This window comes from Equus quagga, chromosome 4 (genome assembly GCF_021613505.1).
Source record: "Equus quagga isolate Etosha38 chromosome 4, UCLA_HA_Equagga_1.0, whole genome shotgun sequence".
In the NCBI taxonomy this organism is placed as follows: Eukaryota; Metazoa; Chordata; class Mammalia; order Perissodactyla; family Equidae; genus Equus; species Equus quagga.
This window is the reverse complement of record NC_060270.1, coordinates 32,217,338-32,243,685: the sequence shown is the minus strand read 5'-3', so window position 1 is coordinate 32,243,685 and position 26,348 is coordinate 32,217,338. Positions and strand designations below refer to the sequence as shown.

Sequence of the window (26,348 nt, the reverse complement as noted above, 5' to 3'; positions counted from 1 at the left end):
ACCTCCAGGACCCCTCTGTGGGTTACAGCCTGTTGGTATGGCTTTTACCACAATTTAAGACGCCTGCAGTGGGTTGTGAGGAAAAGGAAAAGACAGTATCTTCACATCCCTAGCTACCAGAAGCTCAGAAGACTGACAGTGTTCCAGCTATCTGCATGGGCCCAGGGCTGGCAGCTGCCCAGGTGTCCCTTCCAGGCAGAATGCTTGCTGAAATAAGGGATCTTTTTCAGTATGTTGCTTGCTTCTTTGCCTTTTTCTCTACCGGGTTCTTGGTTGTGGCCACCTGGACAGACTGTTGGATGGTGAATGCCGATGACTCCCTGGAGGTAAGAAGTCAGCAACTTCTTTTTCTGATCCAAGCCCACGCAAATTTTCTCCCAGCCCCACTGCCTCAGTATGTTTACTAGGACTAATGACAGAAATGATAGCCAACATGGACAGACTTGCTCCTTACTTACTACTTATTGAGTTTTTACGTTATTAACTCATGTGATTCTCACAGCTAATTTATGAGGTAGATATTGTTGTCATCCCATTTTACAGGTGGGGTAACTGAATAATCCCTCTTTTTTCAGAAGGATAAATTCACACAGGGGTAATTATGTAATCTCTGCCACTGAGCATTCAGAAATTCACTTCTTCCATTGCTGCATACCAAACCGAATAAAGTTCCAGTAGCATACTTTCTCTCAAATATAAATTTGCTAATCTTTATGACAGCATTAAGAGTAATGTGATAGGCTTTCTTAAGACATAATAATAGTCTGAGAAATCAAACTTGAGGCATATAAAACCTACTCAATTAGTATGCAATAGAAAAATGTTATTTTAAGGAGTTCCCAAGTAGGAGAAAACATCCCAAGGGATGACAAGCCATTTCAGTCTGTCCCAAAGTACAGTGGGCAACTAAGAAACCCTCTCTCAAAAATGAGTTGCTCTTGGGAACCAGCTGTTATACAAGAGATGAGTGAGCAGTTTATGTTTGAAGAGTTTACTTTTCTCACTGGAGAAGCTCAGAAAGAAGTAATTTTGAAGTTTAAAAGTGTTTCCTGTGGCTATAGGTATCTGAGAGAGGTAGAACCAGAGTAAAAATCAAACTTCAGAATCAGTTACTGTTCATTAGTAAGGTTTCAGAAAGTGTTGGTAAGAAAAAGAAAGCATGTATCAGGAGCTCAAATAAAGAGAATATAGCAACTCAATATGCTCTCCTATGTACATCCTGAAGGGAACAATTTACTCTAATAAATGCTATAATGTCACTTCTGTGAAATTTAAGGAAGATACCCGAGAGTGAGTTTATATATTTTTTCTCCTAATTTTATTTATTAGACTCTCAAGTTGGAGTTAGAAATGGAAAGTAATAATCTTCCTATTTTGATGTGTATTATGTTTGCTGTTTATTTTTTTCTTGCTTTTAATTTTCCTCTGACGTCTACATGGCAGTTCAAAACCAATGGAGTTATAAACACTTCTTTAATGCTATATTTCTGAAAACTGTGAGAGAATTGAAACACTATCTACTATACATGAGTCCAGTGATGCATTTTATCTGGCCAGGCATATAAGTGGGCAATGAAAAAAAAATGCTCTTTGAACAGTGCTCAGAGAAAAGTGCAGATAAAAATATCTGTGCCATTAGCTTGCTGGAATCTGGACTGCCAATAGTGGGTGACTAACACCAAAATACATTGTACTTGATCACACTTAAAATTATGTTTTTAAAAATTTGCAAAATCTCATCTAAAAGCATTGTTAAAATATTTTCTAAAACAATTTCAAAATCTTTCTGCTTAAGCTGATGGAATTGCTAACTTCACTTGGTAAGGAATGGAGGTTTAGAAAGGGTCAAACCTTGCTAAGAGAGATTGGGAGTCTGGCATTTAAAGTGCCTTCTTGCTTTCATTTCAGTACATCCAACCAATTTGCCATCCACTTTGTGCAACACTTCTAGTTAAAATGAATGGAATGAGCAGTCCAGGTTATTCACCTCAAGTAAATCCTTGCTAACCTTGGACAAGAGTTAGTGAGTATTTCTTAGCTTCTTTCTTATTTCCCATTCTTGAAATGTATTTCTATAAATATTCCCCAAGAAATCTCCACATTAAAAGAAGAACCTTGTAACAAATGAGGCTCCCTTTCACCCAACAATCTCTTTATTTGTCAATATTTTTAAAGGTACAGGGAACTCATAATAATTGCTCCTTTGGTTGGCCAGCATATCAAGTCATACTATTATCCATAAACTTCAGTGTTCTGATCCTCACTGACTCAATTATACTGTTCTCTCTCCTTGCTTCCCTTCTCATGTGTATATCATCTTTGGTCCATATTACCAGCTCACTTTAAATGATTATTGGACAAAATTGACACAAAAGTGCTTCAAAAAATCATACCCATGGAAAATTTTTAAAAAGGAGTATTATGAATTTTCAGCTTTGTTAATATTTTAAGGTGATATAGGCATCAAAGTTGGAACATGGATTCTGTAGTTCAATTTGACATAACAAACGTGAAATGCATGTCATATAAAAGGTACAGGGTTAATCCTACTAGAGGAGACAAAGATAAAGCTAGAGGGAGTCCTGCCTTCCAGGAGGGTCCGTTTAGGGAGTAAAAAAGATACACATGAAGCTATGATAAAAACGCAGAAGCCAATTCATATTTGAGAAAGAAATCAACATGGTACCACTGGAGCAACGTAGATGGAATGATTATTCCGTCAGGGACATTGAAGCAGGCCACGGGGAGGAAAAGGCGTTTGAGCAAAACCCTGAAAAGATGCAGAGGATTTCAAAACGTAGAAATGACAGCAGCAGCCTTCCAGACAAGAGGACACATAGCAGAAGAACAGAATGGGGAAAAGCTCCAGGCTGCTTAGAGGATAAGGTGAGTAACAGGCAGCATGAGGCAGAAAGAGCTCAAATATTCTTTTGTCTTACACAGAATACTCAAACGACTATGAAATATTATTTTACCTGCCCTGAAGTTCTTTACATCAAGTAAAAATGTTAGGAAAAAAGAAATAGCACCTGGAATTGCAGTGTACACAGCTCTAAACCAGGGACCTGGGGCTCTAAGTCATCATGCCGTTGTCATTACTGATTCACTTGTGTCTCTGGAAGACTGATGTGGTGACGAGAACTTGGGTTTTGAGATTATTTCAGCCTGTGTTCACATCTTAACTGTCTTCTGTTGAGCAAGTCACAGCTCATGTCTCCAGTTCGGTTTCCTCAATTATAGGCGAAGTTGAACTCAGTTACTTTAAGATCTTTTTTAGTCTTTACATTCTTTAACACCAGGACTCCTTGACTTTGACCATGTCTGCAATCCCAGAGAGACAGCTAATCACTGAAGGACCAATAGCATCTAGAGCTTCCCCAGAAATTTCCACTGGGACTCTGGTATGAAGATTCTTGACTTTTCTGTAACTTCATCTGCTCTTTCTTCCTTTCTCCCACACTCTTTCTCTCCTTACTGTTTTTCTTCCTCCTTCCTTGCCTCCATCCTCTTTCTTTTTTTCTTCCTCTTCTTTCTTCTTCCTTCTTCCCTGTTCCCTTTCCTCCCTTTTCTATCCCTTACACTCTTCTCCTTTCTTCTTTCTCTTTCCTCCATTTCTCCTTCATCTCTTTATCCCTCCCTTTCTCTCTCCCTTTTTTCTTTTCTTTCTATCTTACTTTATTCCACAAATTGTCTTTGACACCTGCTGTCTACCTGGTACTGTGGTAGGTTCAAGGTTATGAAGGAGGATGACACCTGGATCTCTCTTAAGTTGCTCCCAGCATATTGAGGGAGACCGACAGTGAACTGATTGCTACAGTATGATATGACAAGAGCTGTGATGACCAATAACTCTGAGTGGCCTGATCACCCAGTCTTGTATAAACAGTGAAGGCTACTTAGAAGAAGAAATATCTAAACTAGTACTTGAAGGACAGGAGAGTAAGGTGGGAGAAGCAGAGAGTATTCCAAGCACAGGAAATAGTATGGGCAGAGATCCAGGTATGAGAGCACTGTGTGTTCGTGACTTTGGACGTGTTTCAGCATGAGAAGAGTTTCCAATGCAGGGAGGAGAATATAGGAGCTGAGTCATCAAGGGCTTTGTGTACATGTAAGATATAGATCGTATGCCATAGACAAGGGCGCTTCACTGTAAACAAACACAGAAAGGTCAATCAATCTGGCTACTTGTGAAGAATGGTTAGAAAGGGTAAGATGAAGTATAGGGAGACAAGTTAGGAGGCTTTGCCATAGAATAAGAGGGAAACAATGATGGTCTGAACCAGTGCGGAAGCAAGCATGAAGAGACGTGTGAAGATATGGGAAAACTCTAAAGAACACCAATTGATAGGATTTCTAATTGACTGCATGTGGGGAAAGAAGAATGATGAAGAGGGAGAAGTCAAGGCTGAAATCCACTTTACTGTTCTTGGGCAATTGGAGGAATGCTCACCTAGAGCTTAAATGGAAGAAAATGAGTTTCTATACAGAAGTCATCAAGCCGCAATGTCCCTGGACGATCCCACTATTGTTTTCATACTTTGATTATGACACAGACCTTGGGGAGCCAAGAATACAATGCTTTGTAGTGGAGAAGTTTACAGGTTGGACTTGATGTTGGAGAGACCTAACCAGGCAGTGGCTGTGTGAATTTAGACAGACGTTTAAATTGCTATAAAGCACATTTCCTCTTCTGTAAAGGAAGAATAATAATATGCACGTCATAAGTGTCTTACGAGGATTAAATGAGTTTGTATCTCTAAAGCATTTACCACAGTACCAGGCAAATACAAATCAGTCAATAAACATTAGATATATTGTCTATTTGCAGTTTATTGTTTTGTTTTTGTTCTGGAGGAGGAGATGACATTTTATATAATTTTCACTGAAGGGAGAGATATGAGATGTAAGTTCTATTCCTATTTTCACTATTGATTCTCTTGGAGAAATTTTGTTTATTTCTCTGAGTAGTGGTTTGCTCATTTTTATATTTATGACTGTTACTTTTCTGTCTAACCAAAAGAACAAGACAGATAATAGAGACAAAATGGCATGTTATCTATTATATATATTTTAAAAAGAAAAATTATGGGTTAATAACATTATTGATATGTTAATTGTATCATAAGATATGCCCTTCTTAATTATCCACATTGAAATAGAGAGGTAGTTCCTTCTGGGAACAAAGTTACTGGTTTCTCAGTTATCGGGACCGAAAAGATGTTTTTACAAGATTATTCCATTTTTAGTTAATCTTTTGTTAATTATTTACTGAGAACCTTCTATACAGCAAGCGTGGTTGTGACTAAAATTTTATTACCTCAAAAGAAAATTCCCCACTTTTGAATTTGTTTAAGTTTATTTTATCCCTATAACCAGGTTCTCTGCTAGGATTTCTATTTGCATTAATGATGCTACAATTCTTTCATACATAAATATTAAAATTATTACATTTCACATGTACTCTAATAATATATATATACTAGTTTTACTTTCCAACTGATTTCAAACTCCTTCAGCAGATGTTGGAAGCTACAGATATTCTCTCATTCATCTCTTGATCTTCTACAGCACCTAGCACCGCCTTCCACATAATGGGGACTTATAATCCATTTGTTAACATGAATAGATTGGGTACCTGTTAAGATATTTGGCATATTTATTAAAAGAATGAATAAATGAATGAAATATAATGTGAGGTGATCTTTGGAAGTCTCACTTTGAGACCTAAATGAGAAATATCTCTTTAGAGACAGCACCACTATTTTAGGCAAGATCTTTTATCTTGACACAATTTAAACTTTTTTGAGATACGGATTTGGTTCCTCTTTTTAATAAGATAGGAATGACTATCTAATCTCTGGGATACATAATAAAGTTGGTGAAGAGTATATTCTGGTCTAGAGAATATGACTGTTCTGCTTGGTGCTTCAGAGAGAGAAAGAAATGAAGAAAAGGAGGGAGATGGAAAGAAAATAATATTTTATAAGCATTCTTTCAATAAATATTGTGATCTCTGTCACTGGGCAGTAATCACTGCAAAATTGTGATGCTATGCTTTCGTAAGGAAAAAATTCTAAAATGAGTAAATATGTGACAAATAATTTAAACAATAAATGTTAAAATTGAAATATTTAGATAGTTCAGATATAGAAATTAAGTAGTATAATCACGAAGGCCACAAAAATTATATTTTACCTACGAAGTTTGTGTTATCCCATTTTTGTCATGTATACTTTTAGGCAGTGCTCCACAAATAAGCAAGCAGGACTAAACCAAATATATTTTAGCAAGTAAACTCATAGTGCGCAAATGGAGTATGCAGAAAAGCAAGGCAATGTCTATTATGTTTATTTTAATCTTGTATCCTCATCTTTATAAATGCCTGTCTTAAGTTCTTTTAGACTCTAGGATAGTAAAGAAAAATAAGATAAAATATAAAAATAAAAAGTTTGGAATCCTAGTATAAAAAATTCAAATGTAATTTGTGTTAAAATTGAAAATGTTTCAAGTTTTAGTAGTAAAACTAAATTATTTACTATAATTATTTATACTAAATTATACTAAATTATTTACTATAATATTACTAAAACTTTTGCATCTTAATAAATATATTTAAGTAAATACTGGAAGCAGGTAAGTTGTATCTTCAATGTTAAAGCATACTAGCACAAGGATGTTAAAGTGATGTGAAAAGTATAAATTCCAATAATATATGTTTGCAAGGTGATTTTTAAAATAATACATCTTCATAACTTATTTTATTTTTCTCTTGGTTTGTGCATTATTCTTCTCATATATATTTTATTTATACACAAATTTCAGTGCACATACATTTATAATCTAATGCATATTGATAAAGAAAAATCTTGTTTATTAGTGGTCAATCAACAATAAATATTTACTAAGCCTACTGTGTCTAATTACTACATAAATATTTTTTCTCCTTTATAACTGGAGGAGAAATAAATGCCAATTAATTAAACTATTTTTAAGTTTCCTTAATTCTCAAGAGATATATAAAATATGTGGAGGCGAGACAAACACACCCAAAACTACAGTAAACAAGACAAGGCAGGCAAAATTGTATGTTACTGCTTGCAGATATTTCTGAAGTGGTGAGTGAAACTGGCAAAGACTAGGATAGAGAAGCCTTAATGGGAGTCTGCTACAGGGTTCGGAACAAGGAATCCCAGGACTAAGGTGTTAATTGATGCCACCATAAACCCAACCGGGAAGAGACATCCCCAGTGTGGTTTCCTAAGGCTTTTTCTGAATGATGTCCTGCTCATCCTTAGTACTGTGGGAAATACTTTCCAGAGCCAATTGAGTAGATAGGTTCCAGGCTGACCCAAATCAGCATGCACTCTCTAGTCTCAATAATAGTTTTTGGCTCCTGGATTTAGCTGTTCTAGTCTATTCAGTCAAAGCAAAAGCACATATTATGCATCAATTGTACATACAGTGTATCAGTAATCATTTTCTACACTGAAATTCAAAGGAGAGCTAATGTGTATGGATTAGAAAAATTGACAGATATTTTTCCTCAATAAACATCTATGGAGCATTTGTTATGTGCCAAGAAGGAGGATCTATAAGCTCCTTGAAGCAAGACGCCATGCCTGTTTTGGTCATTGCAGCATCCAAGCATTTAATTAGCCTGTTGACTGACACATGACAGACATTCAATGAATATAGTTTGAAAGATAACCAACAAACAAACTTAGGTGACAGATGCATATAAATGCACATAAAAACAGATAACGCAATACTAAAAACATTATAGAAATATGGACAAATTACTGTGGGATCCAGGAAGAGATTAACTCCAGCTGGAGGACACTGGGAAAACTTCATGGAAGAAGGGACATCTTTGAAGTGGGATTTGAATAATACATAGAAATTTGACAAGTTGAGAGCAAGGGGAGTTATCCATATTATTATATACTGTCGTGGTCGGTGTTGGGGGGGAACTCAGATGCCTATAGGAACCAGGTAGCTGAGATCTGTGAGAGAGGCAGACTGGGTAGGAATAGTGAGGAACCCGTGAGCACAAGCCTCACCCACAGGGGAGCAGCCACTCAGCTCCCATTTAGGTGTTAATTCTTGCCAAATGGGACATGGAGTCCAGGTGGCCAGACTGACAAGTTTCCAAGGGAAGCCAGAGCTCTGGACTGTTCTGTACTATTGGCAACGAATTAATATTAAGAGATTTATGCTGGCCTCATGCTTGCGGCTTGTAATTCTACTGCCACACCTTAGATGAACGGACTTCTCCAGATTTAGGAGACAATCCTCTCCTCACTTCAGGATCAACAGATATTCATTGAAAAACACACAAATCATTTTCTATACTATTTATTAATATATAAATTGCACATTAAAAGGAGAAAGCTTAAATTTGGAATCCTCTGTTTTGAATGATCCTGTGAGGTAAAAATTATTAGTTAACATTTTGCATTTTTGTCCCTTCAGAAAGGTTAACTATAACATTTTAAGCATCAGATTGCTTTTTAAGAACTTCATGTTAAAACTTTTAAGAACTTAGATTTACTTGCCTTTTAGAGAGTTCTTTATAAGCCATTGTACCACAGAGGGATAAGTAAGTGAAGAGTGGATATTATAGACAAAGAGGGCTTTCCTAAATATGACAAATAGCATAAAATCTTTTAACCTTGTCTTTTGTACACAAAGGCACCTTTAAGGGTGTCTCCAGTAAGTGCCATATTAACACAGAAGTTTAGTTAATTTCAGCCACTATTCTCACATACCTTAACTGAGTGCAAATACCAAGCAATCTAGTAGTGTGCCCCTGAGCATTAATACCTAATGAAATTGGATTCTTTGTTTCTTCTAATGAGCTCATTGCTTTTCTAAATATGGTCATTGCAGGTAAATGATCAATAGCCTTGAAAATGACACCACTACTGAATTATTTTGGCAAGAAAGAAATACTCTTCTCAGTGTAACATAAGTATTCTCACATGTATATCTCAGGCCACTTTTTAAATAATCTCATATGTAACAAGAGTGGCTGGAGTCGATTCGTTCCTTTGTTTTAGTGGCTGAGTTAGACAGCAGGAAATCGTAGACAGTCACTGTCTAATTGTAAAGCGGTGACTTCAAATCCACCTAACTAGCTCAAGTTGGAATAAACTGGATCCAGTATGTTCCTGTTGATTGAGAGACCGAAGGGCAACAGGCTATGAGAAGGGCTGTTTTCTGACACGGTGCAATAGTTCAGTAGAAATCATCTCCACTGTGTTTAAATCCCAGATCTGCCATAACACATTACCACAAATTTGGTGCCTTAACACAAGAGAAATTTATTCTCTCATAGTTCTGGAGGCCAAAAGTTTGAAATCAAGGTGTTACTAGGGCTGCACTGCCTCTGAAGGCTCTAGGGAGAAAGCATGCCTCACCTCTTCCAGCTTCTGGTGGCTGTGGGCACTTCTTATGGCCACAGCATTCCAGTCTCTGCCTCCCTGGTCACATTACCTCCTTCTCTTTTGTCTGCATCTCTCCTCTGTCTTTCTTATAAGGACACTTTGTCATTAGATTTAGGGCCCACCCTGGTAATCTACGATGATCTCCTTATCTCAAGATCCTTAACGGAATTACATAGGCAAAGTCCTTTTTTCCAAATAAGGTCACATTCACAGGTTCTGGGGATAAGGACATGGATATATCTTTTTGGGGGCCATTGTTCAGCCCATGACACCTACCTTTCTCCACTTTCATTATGGCTAGTTAGTAAAGCTGAACATGGTCACTACTCAGGTTATTATGTTTTGGTACTTTACTGATATTATTATTTATTGAGAAAATCATTTATATTGTGTGTGTGTTTGTTATTTTTAATTCTTATAACCATCCTAGCATTGTCCCCTTTATGCAGATGGGAGAATGAGGATCAAAAAAGGTGAGATCTTGACCAAGGATAGAACACAGCTAATAAGAGCGTCAATTTATATCTAAAATATATATCTTTTAAAGTTTGGCTTAAATTTCATGCATATAAAAATTTCCATGTTCACATCCTTCTTTAGAAATTGATCTGTTTAATTTCACCAGATGGATTTTCTTCACTAAATTTTCGGTCTCTATGGTTCCTCAGGTTCCTCAGATAATACTCCATAAATTCCAGAATAGTGTTTCCAAATTCAACGTCGGGAAGAGTAAGCCAAAGTGAGGTTTTGTAGAATAATGGTCATAGGATGAGAACAAAGTTAGGGTTTACCACTTCACCCAAAGCTATCTCACTTTCCATTTCTAGAGTTCTGTAGCCTGAAATGGACTGGAACTTTTGAAAATGGGGGTTAAGTGTAGTGGAACGCTTGAAAACATATAATCGGAGTGCTGTGTTCAAGTCCTATTTCCTCCATTTATTAATGAGGCTTTCTTGGAGTTAATCACTTAACTTTCCTGTGCCTCATTTTCCTTATTTGTAAAATAGATGATAATAATTTATATCTCACAGGGTCCTTTAAGGAATAACTGAGATAATAATATGCTAAACAGTAATTGCAATAGTATAGACTCAATACAGAATTATTAATTATTACCAGTTATAAGTATTTTACATATAAAGGGATAACAGAAGTACCACATTCAAAATTGTGATGGTGTAGCAAGCAGTAGAGTTTTATTTGGCACACAACACAGCTTCAAAACAGAACACGGGGTGGAGCGTTTCATAGTGCAAATATTCACTGATATGATTTCTTCTGCAAATCAGTGTTTTATGTTCCTTCCTGTCTTAATTCCCCTGCCTTTGCATTTCTCTCCCTGCTCTGCCCTGTTATTTATTCTTTCTTTTAGGAAGAATTGAAGTCTTCATTTTCCAAGATAATTCTCAGTTAAATCTCACTAGACTATTCCCAGATTTCCAAGGTAATGTGAATCTGTAATTGAGTCAGAAGAAACAATCATATTAGCTCTGTTCCATATGCATGAGCTCTGTCAAGAATACTTGAAGCTATTTTCTGTTGGCATGTTTACAATTCTAAGAAATCTATCGTGGCTTACAGTCCGTGAACAAAGTACGTGAAAGCTCAGAGCACTGGTACCTTTTAGCTCTAAGTGGATACTTAGAATCACCTGCACAGCATTTCTAAGTAAAAGTGGTTTACACCAGTCAGACTGTATGAAATTAATGCTCAGTTTGTTCATATCCATATCATAACTTAAGCATTTGTAGTCTGTCAGTGGAGCAAGGAGGAAGAAGTTCTGGGGTCTTTATATTTCATTTACTGGCGTCTTTATGTACACCTTTCTTTGGCAATTATTTTTAATTTACGAGCCTCATATACATATAGTAACATCTTTCTTCATGGAACTTATTGTTCATGATGAAGAAAAATTAACGTACGTTCCTAATAAACTCTAGATGTCACAGTTACCACCTATTGTTATATTGATTTTAAAATTGTTTTTTGATGAATAAATGTCAGCACAGGAAAGTGAAATGAATTGTCTCCATGTTAACCTATGACTCAGTGATGGAACCAGCCATAAGAATTGGCATATGTTTAGTTCTGATTTTATCCATCTTAGACATGGCTTATCCAGCCTCTCCCCACCCCAAATCAGGAAGTGACTTCATTTCCTGGTCGGGAAAGCCTTTCCTTGTTAGTGCCTAAGGGAAAATACTCTAAAGTGCATTGATTGTGTTTGTTGTAAATGAAATTCTGATCACGCTTGTAACCACTGTACTTTGCTGTCAAAGTCACCACAGCCAAGTTCTTTCTTTGATCAAGGGGGACTGAAGTGCGTCTACACGAGTTGTTTCACATGTTGTCTTCTCCAACATCTAGGTGAGCTCAAAATGCCGAGGCCTCTGGTGGGAGTGTGTCACAAATGCTTTTGACGGGATTCGCACCTGTGAGGATTATGATTCTATACTTGCCGAACACTCCTGTACGTATGGCGTTGACATCCCCCCTTGCCAGGGAGGGAATTCCAAAGTACATTGAACTCAGGTTTCCATTGCGTGTTTTTGTTTTCAACAGTACTGTATTAAGATTCTGTCAAGTTTTAAATGTTTAGACTAGAAATTTAGTTTACTTCTGAAATGTGAATTGAAATATTTTTAGTCTATTTTATCTTTTCCCATGTATTTATGAATTCCTTTATGGTAAAAACATTATCTTATTCATCTTGCTATCCCTCAAAGGGCCTGGCATAGTGACTTATACACAGTATGCTCATAGTAAACACTTTTTAAATGGAAATGAATTATTTAGGGTGCTGTAATTCTGTGATTGGAATTGACAGATTGGATGAAAAGCATTTCCAAAATGTCTTTTAGCCATGTCTTATTTCAAAGAGAAAGTTTACAGTATTTCAAAGGAACAATTGCTAAGAAAGAGAGAAGGTGGAGATAGAGAGGTAGAGAGAGAGCCAGAAAAACAGATAAGGAGGTAGATAGGCAAGGAGAGACACAGACTATGGGATCGGGAATGAAAAAAAAAAAAAAAAACATGACGTTATTAGCAGAAATAGTAAAACCAGAGGCTTCAAATTCTTTACCTTTCACTTTAAATTATAATTGCTGTTAGCAAAGCGCATGTTTCCATGAGTAAAGAGATTTCATAGATTAGAAAATCTTACTGTTGATTCTCCCAATTCTTCTCTATCCCATTTATTTATTTATTTAGAACATCAAATCGTGCCAAGAAATGCTGGTGCTGTTATTAAAGCAAATTGGTTTCAGTCTCTTTCAAAGCAAATGATGGGTGATGATATAACATGGCAACTTCTTTTCTCAAGATCAATGAAACGTAAATCCTTGGAATGTGACTTTTTCCCCTGGATAGCTATTTCAGTCCAGGGAAAAGCACTAAAAAAGAGCAGTGCTCTAAAATATCTCCCTCCACCATTTAGGATTTGAGCACCTGGAACATTTTTTAACTTAGTTCGTAAAGCTTTTACTTCATTTCTTTAAAAAAAATTTCTTAATTCTTTCTCTTTTTCCCTCCTTGCACTAACCTAGTTCTATCTGTAAAGAAGTATGATTTGGTCAATAGGAATGGAGTCCATGTGGACGCTAGACTATTCCAGAAATGCCATGCTGTGTTTAGAGCTGAGAAGCAAAAAGAAAGATGAAATATTTCAAACTTTTAAGTATCGTTATGTACATTTATGCAGGAAGAAATAAAATCACTTATAAGCTCACTGCAAAGAGAAAAACATTGTTTATATATATTTTAAAGTTATTTTTTAATCTTTTTTAGGCTTTAAAGTTCTTTTTTTATATTTGGCCTATGCTATCTCATCTTTTTCTTTGGATATATTCTTACCTTTAAATTTCAAATAATATCTACATACCCATTACTTTCCTTTAAAAATTCTATCGTATGCTTAAAGACAACAAAGATGAAAATGTATTCTAAGAAAATAATATATTTATACCTTCTAAGTTAGGATGCTACCTATAAGGGAGTAGGATTTTATCTTTAGTCTTTAGTGTCTTTTATACAATCACAATTAGATAACCTTTTCCATTGCCCTGTATACCTAGAGTATGCAGACCCAGATAAATCTTTTTTTTTCAGGGCTCCTGTTCATATAGTTTGAGTCTCCCTCTAATTAGAGTGTTTAACATTATTCTAGCAGCCAAATCTCAGACTATCCCCCCAAATTTCTGGCTGGCCAGCCTTAGCAACCTGCTTGCAAAGCTGCCCTCTTGGAATGGGGCTAGCCATGGGGTGCCTGGAAGACAGAGTAGGTATAAGTCCTGGAGTTTCACAGAGCATCTGAATCATGCCCTGTGTGGGATCAAGGGTCAGAAAGGGGACGATCAGGGCCCACAATGATTTCAGGACACCCCATCCAGATGGCAAACCTGGATGATCCCTGCTTTCAAAAGGGGCTTAGAACATTTCAAGGGAGGCACTTCTAAGTGTGGGACCCCTTGACTTGGAGCGCTGAGTGGGAGGCCCATCAGTACATACCATTTGAGGATCAAGAAGATCTGTTGAAATAAAAACTGACATCACCTAGTGAGTTACATATTTTTTTCTTTCCTCAATTTTGAGAAAAATGAACCCTAGAATTGGCCTAAATTTGAAATTTGAGCCTAAACTTTTTGAATAATGCCACATTTTGAGATCTCAAATATTCACCTATTAATAAGGTAGAAGTTGATTTTATGCATTGATGTCCTCTCTTGGATGGATCACAAAAATATTTTTTTATTTTAAAGAAGGAAAATTGGTCACACTTTTACAAATGACCTATTACTAAACAGGCCCTACGTTTATGTCACCATTGGGAAAAAATTATTTAAAATACAAGGAAACTTCAAATCACTATGAAAATAAAACAATTACTATACCATCAAAGGAATAAATTTTGTTATTCCTCTCCATTAGCCCGCTAAAATAGTAGCAGTTCTGGCTTCAGGTAATTAACTCTCCATTTTTGGCAAAATTTCCCGATTTTTGATTTAGCATAACTAAGACTCAGTTCAGGAGGCTTTCACAGTTGAAGATGCTTACAGTGTAGAAGACGACTGCCATGATTCCACTTCTATTTACCTGATCTTCTCTCCTCTGGAGCTTCTACTGTGTATTCTCATCGGATATAGCTTTAAAATGTGCTCAGTTGACAACGCAAGGTTGAAGGTTAATATGGAATATTGGCCAAACAGGCTTACAGCCTGAAGGGATGAAACAGAATATGGTCTGGCTTCCAGAAATAGTCATCTACTTAATAACAGAAGCTCCTTCTCCTTCTAAACATCTGTTCATGGCTCCCATCAGCCCAAATAGACAAGACGTGTATTCAAGTATTTTATCCTGCTTCCCTATACCAAATTTTGACCAATTATTTTTCATTGTTTTCAGTAAAACTTCAAACAAAGATAGTGATCATTTATTTATTGAATGTGTATTAGGTAACTTCTGCAGAACTGACACTCTACTTTCAATTCAGCATTCAGCTATAATACTTGTGAACAAGACTCAGTCCAGAACAGGAGATAAAAAGGGAAACATTTATTTAGTTCCCACTACATGCTGGGCATTTTGCTAGGAGGCTGAAAAGACTATGTAATAATCAGTGTGGAAACAGATGATAATGTCAATAGTCTCATAATATTTTTGCATTTTATGAAAAAATAAAGGATATTCATTTCCAAGTTCATGCAAATTTAAAGTCTGATTCTTTCAGTGGGCATGTGTTAATATATGTGGTTACCTGTTTTTTGGTGTACGTCTGTGCATTAACGTGTTTCCTTCCTCTGACTCTGCTGTAACCACATGCCCTGATCTTCCAGTAAAGCTGGTGGCAACTCGGGCGTTGATGATTACTGCAGATATTTTAGCTGGATTTGGATTTATCACCCTCCTCCTTGGTCTTGACTGCGTGAAATTCCTCCCTGATGAGCCATACATCAAAGTCCGCATCTGCTTTGTTGCCGGGATGACATTACTAATAGCAGGTACTGGTCTGGACTAGTGATGGGGGTAGAGACACTCATCTAAGATCTTAAGATGAAGGGGAAGGCTGCTGTTCTGAAGCAGTTCATTTCAGGATCACGTGATTTTCTTTTCTAGATTGAAGGAATAAAGAACCCATCTACCAGTCCTCCTTTCCTTAGCTTTGGAATCAGATAATTAATCTTTTGTTAATATCCCAGATCACAGTTTATTGAAGCCCTCACATTATTTTTTAACCATTAAAAAGTTATAAAATGCTTTAAATTTTAGAAATAATTTCTTTTGTGATTATTCCTAAAGTAAGCCCCATTGTACTTACTTGTACTTACCTCCCCCCCAATTCTTTTTAGCAAAGAACTAAATTGTGCCAAGTCCTATGTTAGACTTTTCTCATATTCCAATTCATTTGATCAGAAATGTAACAATAAACAGATCATATTATTATCTCCAATCAAAAAGCAGGTGAAATAAATGGAGTTCTGAAGACTGATAGATCAAGTAAGATGAATGATAAGTCATCACTTCACATGGTGTTTACCAGAGAAACAGCAAAATTGATATTTTACTCAGGTCTGCCATCAAATTGAAAGTTCAGTCTTTCTTTTTCACAACATGATGGCTTCTTTGGATCTTAATGCAAGTTGGGAGGAAGTACACTGTTGAAGACATCAATACGCAGGAAGATTGAAAACCAATGGGCGCATCTTCCAGAGACAAAATCGTCTTCTTTTTTGGTAGCAGCAAAAAGTTAGCAAAGCAAATATAAGTGGGAACCTGACCAGGCAATGTAGGGCAAATGGACAGGGATTTGGGAACTAGAAATACCTGGAGAGATATATGTGTGATGTGTGACTTTAGGCCAGTTACTTAACCTGTCACCTTTTCTTGGTCTGCAGAATAGGGTGAAGCCTCAGCAATAATATCTACTCTGAATTCCTGTTGTGAAGATCTAACGTGGGCAGAGTAAGCCCATAGCAGAGAGCCTAACCCACCACACAGTCAAAACTAGGGCCTCCCTGAATTTTTCACACACAAATATGGAGTCAAGGCCCTGATGCTTCTTAGGTTGTATTAAAAAGTAACAAGAATTTCGTAGTTTTTCCTTTTTAGGATATTCATTTCCATATCCACTGTAGTAATAACATAAAGCTTTGTATGTAACAATGTTTTATTTAACAAATTTAAACATCATTTAATGCTATGTGATTTTGTTCCAGAATATTTTTTGAGATACATCTGGATATTCCATGTTTTATAAAATGACAAAACAAGCTAAATTTAAAGAAAATCAAGTAGATGGTGAAAATTCCTGCAGGAATGGCTGAAGAAATGACTAAATTAAATTGCCAGAGATGGCCAAAGCCTTGGCACCATCATTTGAAATTAGTATGAGATATATCTATTTCAAAATCTGTTTCTAAGTTTCAAAAAAGGAATTTCCATCCTAAACCTGTAAGTTACAGTATTATAGGAAAGGCTTGGTAATTTATAATTTATACCCTGTTATCTAAAGGAGATTATATGTTCATGACCTGGCCCTTCTTAAACTTCTTGCATTGAACAATTGGGAAAAGAATGCAATGAAACGGTGACTTAAGTAGATATCACAGCTTCCCTAGAAAAAGAATCTGAAAGGTTTTTGGAGGCTACAAATTTCGGAAACACCATTTTTACATAGCGTTTCATCCTACAACTCCCTACGCTATTTTCTCATATCTAGTCCCTGACATGAACTTATACCTTTAAAGCAAGAAGACTCTAGTGGCATCATTTCCAGCCAATCAATTGTCAGATAGACTAACCTGTGGGGATTAAATTTTATGTAAAAGGAGTAAAATTTCTTAGACTCTTCTCTTATGGTATGTGGATGGTAGATGAGATTTATTTTAAAATGAAGACAATTTTTCTGGTATTTGTTTTTAATCTCACACACTAAAATGAATGACTTTAAAAGCATAGTTTCCATGTGGGTGCTGATTATGTAGCTGGCATAGGTTCAATGGTGAGTCTGGGTGATTGGGGCAGGGGAGCAAAAGAATACTCTTGAAGACATATACTTTCAATTTTAAAAAAATTAACATAGAATGAACATATGCTCCGTATTATTCATCTGCTATTTTGTGTTTTTGTCCTTTGTTTTTAATATTTTCCTTTATATAACACTAAAATAGCATTGAAAAGATAGGAAAATTAAAGAAAACCGCAGTGACTATTTTAGGTTTACACAGATGAGTCCTGCACTATTTAATTTTTGCATTTCTCTTTATGCATAAACTGAGAAATACAAGATAGAAGGCGAATGGAAGACATAGAAGAGGTGACCAAAATTTGAGTTGACCATGAATCCGTAGTATCATTATTATCCCTCTAAATGATGCCATCCATTTTGGGCAGCAGGCAGATCCCCTTAGATTTAAATTTGAAAAAAGCTTGTGTTATTTTTGGCATCTTTCCTTTCTTTCAGGTGTCCCAGGAATCATTGGCTCTGTGTGGTACGCTGTTGATGTTTACGTGGAACGCTCTTCTCTGGTTTTCCACAATATATTTCTTGGCAATCAGTATAAATTTGGTTGGTCTTGTTGGCTTGGAATGGCTGGGGCTCTCGGTTGTTTTTTGGCTGGTGCTATCCTCACGTGCTGCTTATACCTCTTCAGAGGTAAGAACAAAATAAAATAACATACTTCTTTGCCTCCAGTATCATTCTTCCCAACCCAATGGAAACACATCTCACCAGCCCAAAATAATGTTGCTTACTTGATGTCTACCTATTATCATTAAAAATTTCAATTGTTCAAAGACAAATGATTTGCAATACTCAAATCTTATTACCCAGTTAGTGGTTTGTTTGTTGGGGAAAAAACCCCCAAACCCCACAGCTACAACTGTGTCCAATATCACTTAAAGGTGCTGGCCTGTGGCTCAAAGTTCTGCATGCTCTGCTTTGGTGGCCAGGGTTGCTGGGTTTGGATACCAGGTGTGGGCCTACTCCGCTCATCAGCCATGCTGTGGAGGCAACCTACATACAAAGTGGAGAAACATTGGCACAGATGTTAGCTCACCAGAAACAACAACAACAACAAAGATATCACTTAAAAAACAAAAGGAATTCCTTTCCTCATCAGAAAGAAAAAAGGGAAATTGCTTGGCTGATCTTTAAATCTAAAATTAACTTTCAGGATGAAAATTTTGGATTTTCTTCTCAATTTCTTCATAGATGATTTCTTCTTAGAATATTCATATTATTGCCTCTTTTAGGAAAGCATATATAAAATGACTTTTTTTTTAATTTTCCAAAGTTTAAGGAGTCATATTTATTTTTGTATCTACATTTTTCTCTTTCAAACAGATGTTGGACCTGAGAGGAACTATCCTTATTCCATGAGGAAGGCCTATTCAACTGCAGATGTTTCCATGGCCAAGTCATATGTGGCCCCTCGGACAGAGACTGCCAAAATGTATGCTATCGACACAAGAGTGTAAAGTGCCACATATCAGTCTGTGTGTATGTGCTATTTAACTAATCAATCAATATGTTCAGGTTAACAGAATAGGGTCAATCCAGGAACAGTTATTTAGGCTTCATGTTCAACTAAATTAATTGCTCAGTTTAATCAAACAGTTTGATTCTCCATCACGTCTCCATTTCTATTATTCTCATGTTCTTCCTCATTCTTCCTGCCTTCTCTCTCTTTCTCTGTCTCTCTCTCTGTCTCTCTCTCTCTCTCTCTCTCTGTCACACACACACACCATTTTCGTATATTTTAAGATAAGTTTGCTAGGATAGAAAAATATTTGTTTGTGATTTCTGTATTGCTATTAGAGATTGTGACATGGTGACATTAAAATAAAAAGACGTTTTAAGAATAGAAAGCAAGCTTCAGAAGAAGCCAGAGATTCTAATCTTTGAAGAGATTGACAAGCTTTTAGTTCTTTCCCAGGCTTTTGGTTCACTTTCTGTATTCTCAGCTGAGTGAGTTATTTGATAACTTTGAAGAAGATGATCCTTCCAAATTCAAACTAGTATGCCAAAGCCTTCCATTGCTCTGATTCTGTTTAAGTAGAAAAAGAGAATAACAGCTTAATATACTAGCCACTGGTGGGAGTTAAAGATGACAAGTTTCCCCTCCACACTCTAGATGTCAAAAGCACAGTGTTAAATTAATACCAGAATCAGTGATGACTTTCTTCCTCATTAACAACATAAGAGATCTGTGTATTATTATATCACTACTCCAACTTTGCCTAAACATTGGTGAATTATTAGACCAGAGCAGTAGTAGCTAAGCCAGGAAGTTGACTAATTTATTGATTGGGTATCCAAATGCATTTCATGAATTTACCATATTAGAATTTGCAGATTCAAGTGTCTGCTCACTGCTGGATCCTCAGCATCCAGCAAAAGATCCTACATGATAAAATTTAGCAAACATTTATTTATTGAAAGAAATAAAGGTTCACAACTCTCTACTGGAAAAATCAATTTTCCTCATAAAATATGTGCTTTTTTGAAAAAATAGAATTATATACATACTTAAATCAGTGAATGATTGCTAAAGGGATTTTACTCATATTCATAATGTAATCACCTTGAATTTTTTAATTAGTAGGGTTTTTAAAAAGGTTATAAAATTTCATCTCAAGTTTCCTGATTCCTTGTAATTCACATGAATAGCATTAATACCCTTGCAATACTTTAACAGACTCTCAACTGAACTAGAAATCAGTTCTCTGGAAAAATGGAAATTGAATTGTAAATTTCTCAGGACCCCAAAAGAAGTGTTCCAAATTTAAAAGCTAAAAATAATGTGAAAATGAGATGACAAAATCCTAATACATATATTAATGTTGTTGAGAATGATGTTTATGACTTCACACGGTGTCTCTTTACCAGTATTCTTAGGAGAAATTCCAATCTAATCTTACAGTTAAGAGCAATTGATTCACTTTTATTTCATGGATATTATTAATTGTGTAATTTAAATGTAAAAAGTTATTTCTAGATCATGTTTACCAGTTACATAAGTATTATTCTATGCATTTTAAAACTTATTTTGTATTGTACTTTTTTCTCAACATTGGTTTTTAAAATTTTTATTTCCACCTTTATTTTATGATATAATATTGGTCATGTTTTGTATATCCTAATAAGTCTCTTGAAATCCTTCTGGGGAAAGGCAAGATAAAAATTAATTAAATAGTTCATTAGCTTTTAGAGATTCAAACTTTTCCCTCCTTAAAGATTTTATTTGTATGAGGAAATATTTCAGAGGATTAAGGCAATATTCCACATCTATGGCTGTTTTGAATGTTTTCTCAATAAAAATGTTTTGTATACCCTGAAAGGAATATTAGTATTTGTTTCTTTTAATTTCTTTGGGAATGTTATTCCTATTCGAATATAATTTGATGAAGCATCACAATCTAAAGCATAACAAAGAATATATTTTGTATACCAACTAGTGAACAGCAATACAAATATTAAATAATGAAGAAGTAGTAATTGACATGGTGGTGGCTTCACATGCCCAGAAAGAAAAAGTACCATAAACTCAAAGCATACACATACGAGATTATTAGGTTGAAACATCAGCGCACTAAATTCTGGGTACTATAATTTAGTCATATCCTGTTAAGGGCAATAAGAAAAAATAAAATTTATAAAATTGGATAATTGTATTTACCTATCCTTTTTTTAACTATTTAGTTTCTAATATCCTACTATAATTGAAATTAGCCTTTTGTTACTATAAAACTTGTACACGTGCATTGTAGAAAGTTGGAAAACATAAACAAACCAAAAATGTATCTTGTTTAAATACAGGGGCTTCAAATTCTCTCCATCTAGAACATCACTACTCCTACAACCGTATTGAATATCTGTACATCCTTCCAGATATTCTCATTTATACCCACACACACAAAGACACACATGGACATAATTATTTTCTTTTTTAAGAGATCATTCTGGATGTGTTGCTGTGTAACTTACTTTTTTCCCCATTAACTCTCTCTGCCTTTTCACAGCAATACATTTCCATCTTGTCTAATGCCCAATCCATATTTAAATTTCCCCAAGATTCTCAAAATGCACTATAAACCTGGTTTATCCAGACCAGGATCGGCAATCCCCTCGTTGTTATGCCCCTTAAGTCTTTTTAATCACACTACATTTGTTTTCACTGACTCTCATCTGTTAAAAAACACTGAACCAGTTTTCCTACAGTTTGTTCTATCTTCTGGATTTGTCTGGTGATGTCATGTAGCTTGTTTCTCTGTCTTGTATTTCTAGTAAATTGGAATTTAAATCTAAAGGTTTGTTGGAATCAAGTTAAATAGTTTCTAGAATATGCCATAAGTGACATGACAGCATATCCAGAGATGTAATATCTTGTTGATTTAGCCTTCATTATGCTAAAATTTTTCTTGGGATTAGGGTCATAACAAATTGATACCTCCATTCTTCATCTATATATATATATATGTTTTCCTTTAGTAACAAAAACAAGTGATTATTGTGGTTTTATTTTGGAACTATAGGAATATCCCTTTTCCTATCAACCATAATAATAATTTTAAAATAACACTTTTAACAGTTGACAATCATTCTCTGAGTCAATACATTTGTTAGGGTTTTAGAAAGATGATTTTCTAATTCTATGTCATCTGTCTCTGTAGTAGAAATTCTTCTGTAAAGTAAACCTGTAAGTCTCTTCATCTGAGTCTGTTTAGTTACCCCAAAAAGGTAGGATGAATGCTCAATTCTTTCGCTTTATTTACCAATTCATTAATACAAGGTAGGTGGCTGGTTTATTAGTGGGATAGTATATAATTTAGTGTCCAAACAGGACAATTTGAGAGTAAAAGTGGGTGCCATTAGTAATTAAGTCAGGATTTTCCTGGGCTAGTGAGGAGATGCGGTCAATCTTTCAGCTTAATGCGCACTGTGTGATTTTTCAATTGTTCTTTATTTTTGAGTATCACTATGAACTTGTAAATTTTCATTGATTCAATGAGTTTTAATCCACTATAATTATTATTTCAATACTTAAACTTTTAATCTTTGGTCAGTGGGGCTTCTTTAAGCTGGCTCTTGTGTTTTCCTGACACAGTCCTTCAAAATTCTTTTTCAGTAATCTTAACATTGAAGTACATACAGAAAAGTATAAGTTTATAGCTAGAAGAATTTTCACAAAGTGAGTATACCCATATAATCAGTATCCATATTAAAAATAGATTATCCTCCCCTAGAAGAACTTCTCTCCTCGCCTCCCCATCATCATCCTCAGCATCCTGTGGGTAACAACCATCCTAACTTCCAACACTGTAGATTAGTTTTGTTTTTGAACTACTGTATATTTAATTCTTTGTGTCTGACTTATTTCACTCAACATTATGTTGTGAAATTCAAGATTCATCTATGTTATTGCTGTGGTTTAGTTTATTGTCATTGCTGTACAGTATTTTATTACATAAATATACCACAAGTGTTTAATACATTTTACTGGTGATGGATATTTGGTTTGTTTCCAACTTTTAGCTACTATAAATAGTGCTGCTATGACCATTCTTGTACGTAATTTAGGAAGACATATGCACTCCTTTCTCTGATATCTAGGAATGAAATTTCTCCATCCCAGGTGTGCATATATTCAGATACAGTGGATATTGCCAAACAGTTTTCCAAAGTACTTGCACCAAATTGCACTCCCACAGCTGTATATGATGCTCCACATCCTCGTCAACACCTAGTATTGTCAATCTTTTTCTTTTAGCCATTCTGGTAGGTGTGTAGTGGTATCAAAAACCAAAAATCTATAGTTTTTAGCTTTCATCTTCCTAATAACTTATGAAGTCAAGCACCTTTTTATTAGCCATTTGGAGATTCCATTTAATGAATTTTATGTTCAGTTTCTTTGCCAGTGTTTCTGTTGTATCTGTCTTTTTCTCATTGATTTGTAGGCATTCTTCATATATCCTTGATGTGAGTGTTTTGTCAGCTATATGTGTTAAAAATATCTTCTCCTAGCTTGTGGGTTGCATTTTCTATTAATGCTATTTTCCAATATATATAAAATGATATTTTCTGATGAAAAGAAGTTTTTAATGTAGTCCAGTTCATCGTTTTTTTCTCTAGGGTCACCATTTTTTGTGTTTTGATTAAGAAATTTTTGTCTACCCAAATCACGAGGATGTTCTCCATTCTTTTCTTCTAAATTATTTTAATAATCCTTTGTGCTTTCTTTATTGTACATTTTATTTAAATGTAACATACATACAAAAAAATTCACAAATCATAAGTATATAATTTGATAATTTTTTACAAACTGAGTTCACTACACAATCAGCATCCAAATCAAAGAACAATGCTATATCAGAAGTCCAGACTCATTTTTAACATGCTTTCTAGATTGTTCCTGTCAGCTTTCATAGCCCCAGTTAACTGACCCAAGTTTAAAAATCACTTTTAGAAAAATATCTGGGTAAGGATGATTTTCATACAAGGTGACTGGATCGTATAACTGTACAGCTTTCCAATTACATCTTTCACCATATAATTTTCTTATTTCTATACCGTAAGCTTTAAGTTTTCAGATATATGGTATTAAAATGTAATAACCAATATATAGCTCATCAATGTATTATTAAGAGCAATTGACTGACTACACATACAAACACACACACACACACGTAGATGATACTTATTGCGATCAGGATCAAGTGGAGCAATTGGAGTATAATGTTGAAGAGCGTTTCTTTGGTCTCCCTGAGTTTAATTCCTTTGAACGTAGGTTGAATTTCATCATGCTTAGGATGTCATAAAGACTTAGTCTTTCATTTTATTTGAAAGCATTAACAACTATTTCTTTTTAAGCACAGTAGGAATCTCTGTCACTTTCTCACTTTGGGAATCAAGTTTGCTGCTCAATTTAAATATGAATCCAAGGGCTTTTGAATACATTTATTTTACAAAACAAAATGAATAATTTTCATAAGCAACATTTTATTTACAGACTAAAGGGTCATGGAACAATGTCTTATACATATTCCCGATGAGCAGATCTATTAGCTTTAACAAATTTCTTGTAAAAATAATGATACTTTGGTTGGCATTTGTCCCCAGAAAACTGAAGTGAGGTCCTGAAAAAGTAGGTATAAGGTTTACTTTTAATTTGACACTCAAACCAGTAAATTTTAAAATAACTGACTTCTTTTGTTTCTCTTTATACAAATTTTAGAAAATATGTAAAAATATAAAATATAGAAAGAAATGAAGAGAGTGAGAATATTCTAGAAAATTTTTTAATAATGCAAAATATGGTAAAAAAATTTTATAGAAAGGAGAGAATGTGATCTGGATTATTACTCTATTTACTAATTAGCCTTCCATAGTGACACTTACTTGTTAAATTATTCACATCACCCTATCTTCACTTAGCCCTCACTTTACAGAGAAGTAATCATAGAAATGGGAATCTAAATACACCACAGAGTATCTAACTAATTCTCTCCATTGAAAAAGAACTAGAACACACACACACACACACAACACACCCACACAGAGTGATAATCAGAAGGATATCTATTTTCTTCCAATGTTTTTAAAATCTAAAAGAAAAATTTTAAAGTTAGAAAAGAATCATTACAATAATGATTTAGAAGCATAGAATAATAATGATTTAGTCGTAGAAAGAATTTTTGAGGTCATCTTGCTTAATTCCCTCATTCTATGAATATGTTTACTGTTTCAAGTAACTTTGATAATAATGTAGTAGGAATAGCATAAAGGATTTAAAGAAAATAATTGGTGTCATACACCACTAGACATAGTTGATCAACAGTTGACCAACTTTTTTTATAAGCACCAATTGTTTGAATATTTATTCCTGCAGTTGGAAATTATGTTTTTTACTTTTAGTCTCATGCTGTGGTGTAATCTCAATTTCAAAACATATATTAATGAGCTTCTCAAAGTGTATTATACTTACTGCCAACAGTATTTGAAATATTTTTAGGTGGTACATTGGATTTTTATTTTATAACCATCTATTTATTTTTATGTGAATTTGAGAAAGAACCAGTTTTCCACTTATGATACAATGTAAAGTTTCAATTTAAAATACATTTAAGTTTGAAACTGAGTTGATTTAAAAATACGCTAAATAAAAATACATAAAAATGGGCTGGCCCCGTGGCCCAGTGGTTAAGTTCGCGCGCTCTGCTGCAGGCGGCCCAGTGTTTCGTTACTTCGAATCCTGGGCGCGGACATGGCACTGCTCATCAGACCACGCTGAGGCAGCGTCCCACATGCCACAACTAGAAGAACCCACAACGAAGAATACACAACTATGTACCGGGGGGGCTTTGGGGAGAAAAAGGAAAAAATAAAATCTTTAAAATAAAAAAAAAAAAAACATAAAAATGCTTTTTAGGTATTCAAAAATGAGAAAGTCCATATTTGAATGACTGAACTATGGTACCAATGGGTTAATCATTGTAGTATTCTTAAAACAAAATATACTCTAAGCAAAAGGTAAAATAGTTTATTAAATTTCATTGTTCATGCAAAGCAGAGCCACAGCTAGGATTGGAGTAGGCAAATAAAAAAATGGATGTATACTCAAATTCAACATATAGGTTTTCTCCGGAGCCAAAAAATAAGAATATTTGTTTGTTTATTTGGTTATTTAAAACAGATCTCAAAAATCATGTCATTTCACTCATAAGTACTTCACTATATATGTCTAACAGTTAAGGACTTTTTAACAATATAACCACGATATCGTTATCATTAATAATTAACAATTCCTTACCATCAATTTTCCTGATGTCTATGTTGTTTCAATTGTCTGAAAAATGTCCTTTTCAATTGGATCCAAAATTTAAGATCCGAAGTTGTCCACACTTTGC

General features: G+C 35.0%; 1 protein-coding gene across 1 annotated transcript; it reads left to right on the top strand.

The window, feature by feature from the left end:
- CLDN16 (claudin 16) lies at positions 1-20,782 on the top strand. Its single transcript, XM_046657963.1, has 5 exons — positions 1-326; positions 11,814-11,916; positions 15,278-15,442; positions 17,905-18,096; positions 18,787-20,782. Exons 1-5 carry the CDS (start codon positions 156-158, stop codon positions 18,918-18,920), a joined length of 765 nt encoding a protein of 254 aa, XP_046513919.1. The 5' UTR covers positions 1-155; the 3' UTR covers positions 18,921-20,782.
- The last annotated feature ends 5,566 nt before the right edge of the window (positions 20,783-26,348 follow it).

Bases quoted from the DNA above. Each gene is read 5' to 3' on its own strand.
- CLDN16 (XM_046657963.1), top strand. From the start codon at position 156: ATGGGCCCAGGGCTGGCAGCTGCCCAGGTGTCCCTTCCAGGCAGAATG. The intron at 15,443-17,904 runs GTACTGGTCTGG...CCTTTCTTTCAG, and splicing joins GATGACATTACTAATAGCAG to GTGTCCCAGGAATCATTGGC. The intron at 18,097-18,786 runs GTAAGAACAAAA...TCTTTCAAACAG, and splicing joins CTGCTTATACCTCTTCAGAG to ATGTTGGACCTGAGAGGAAC.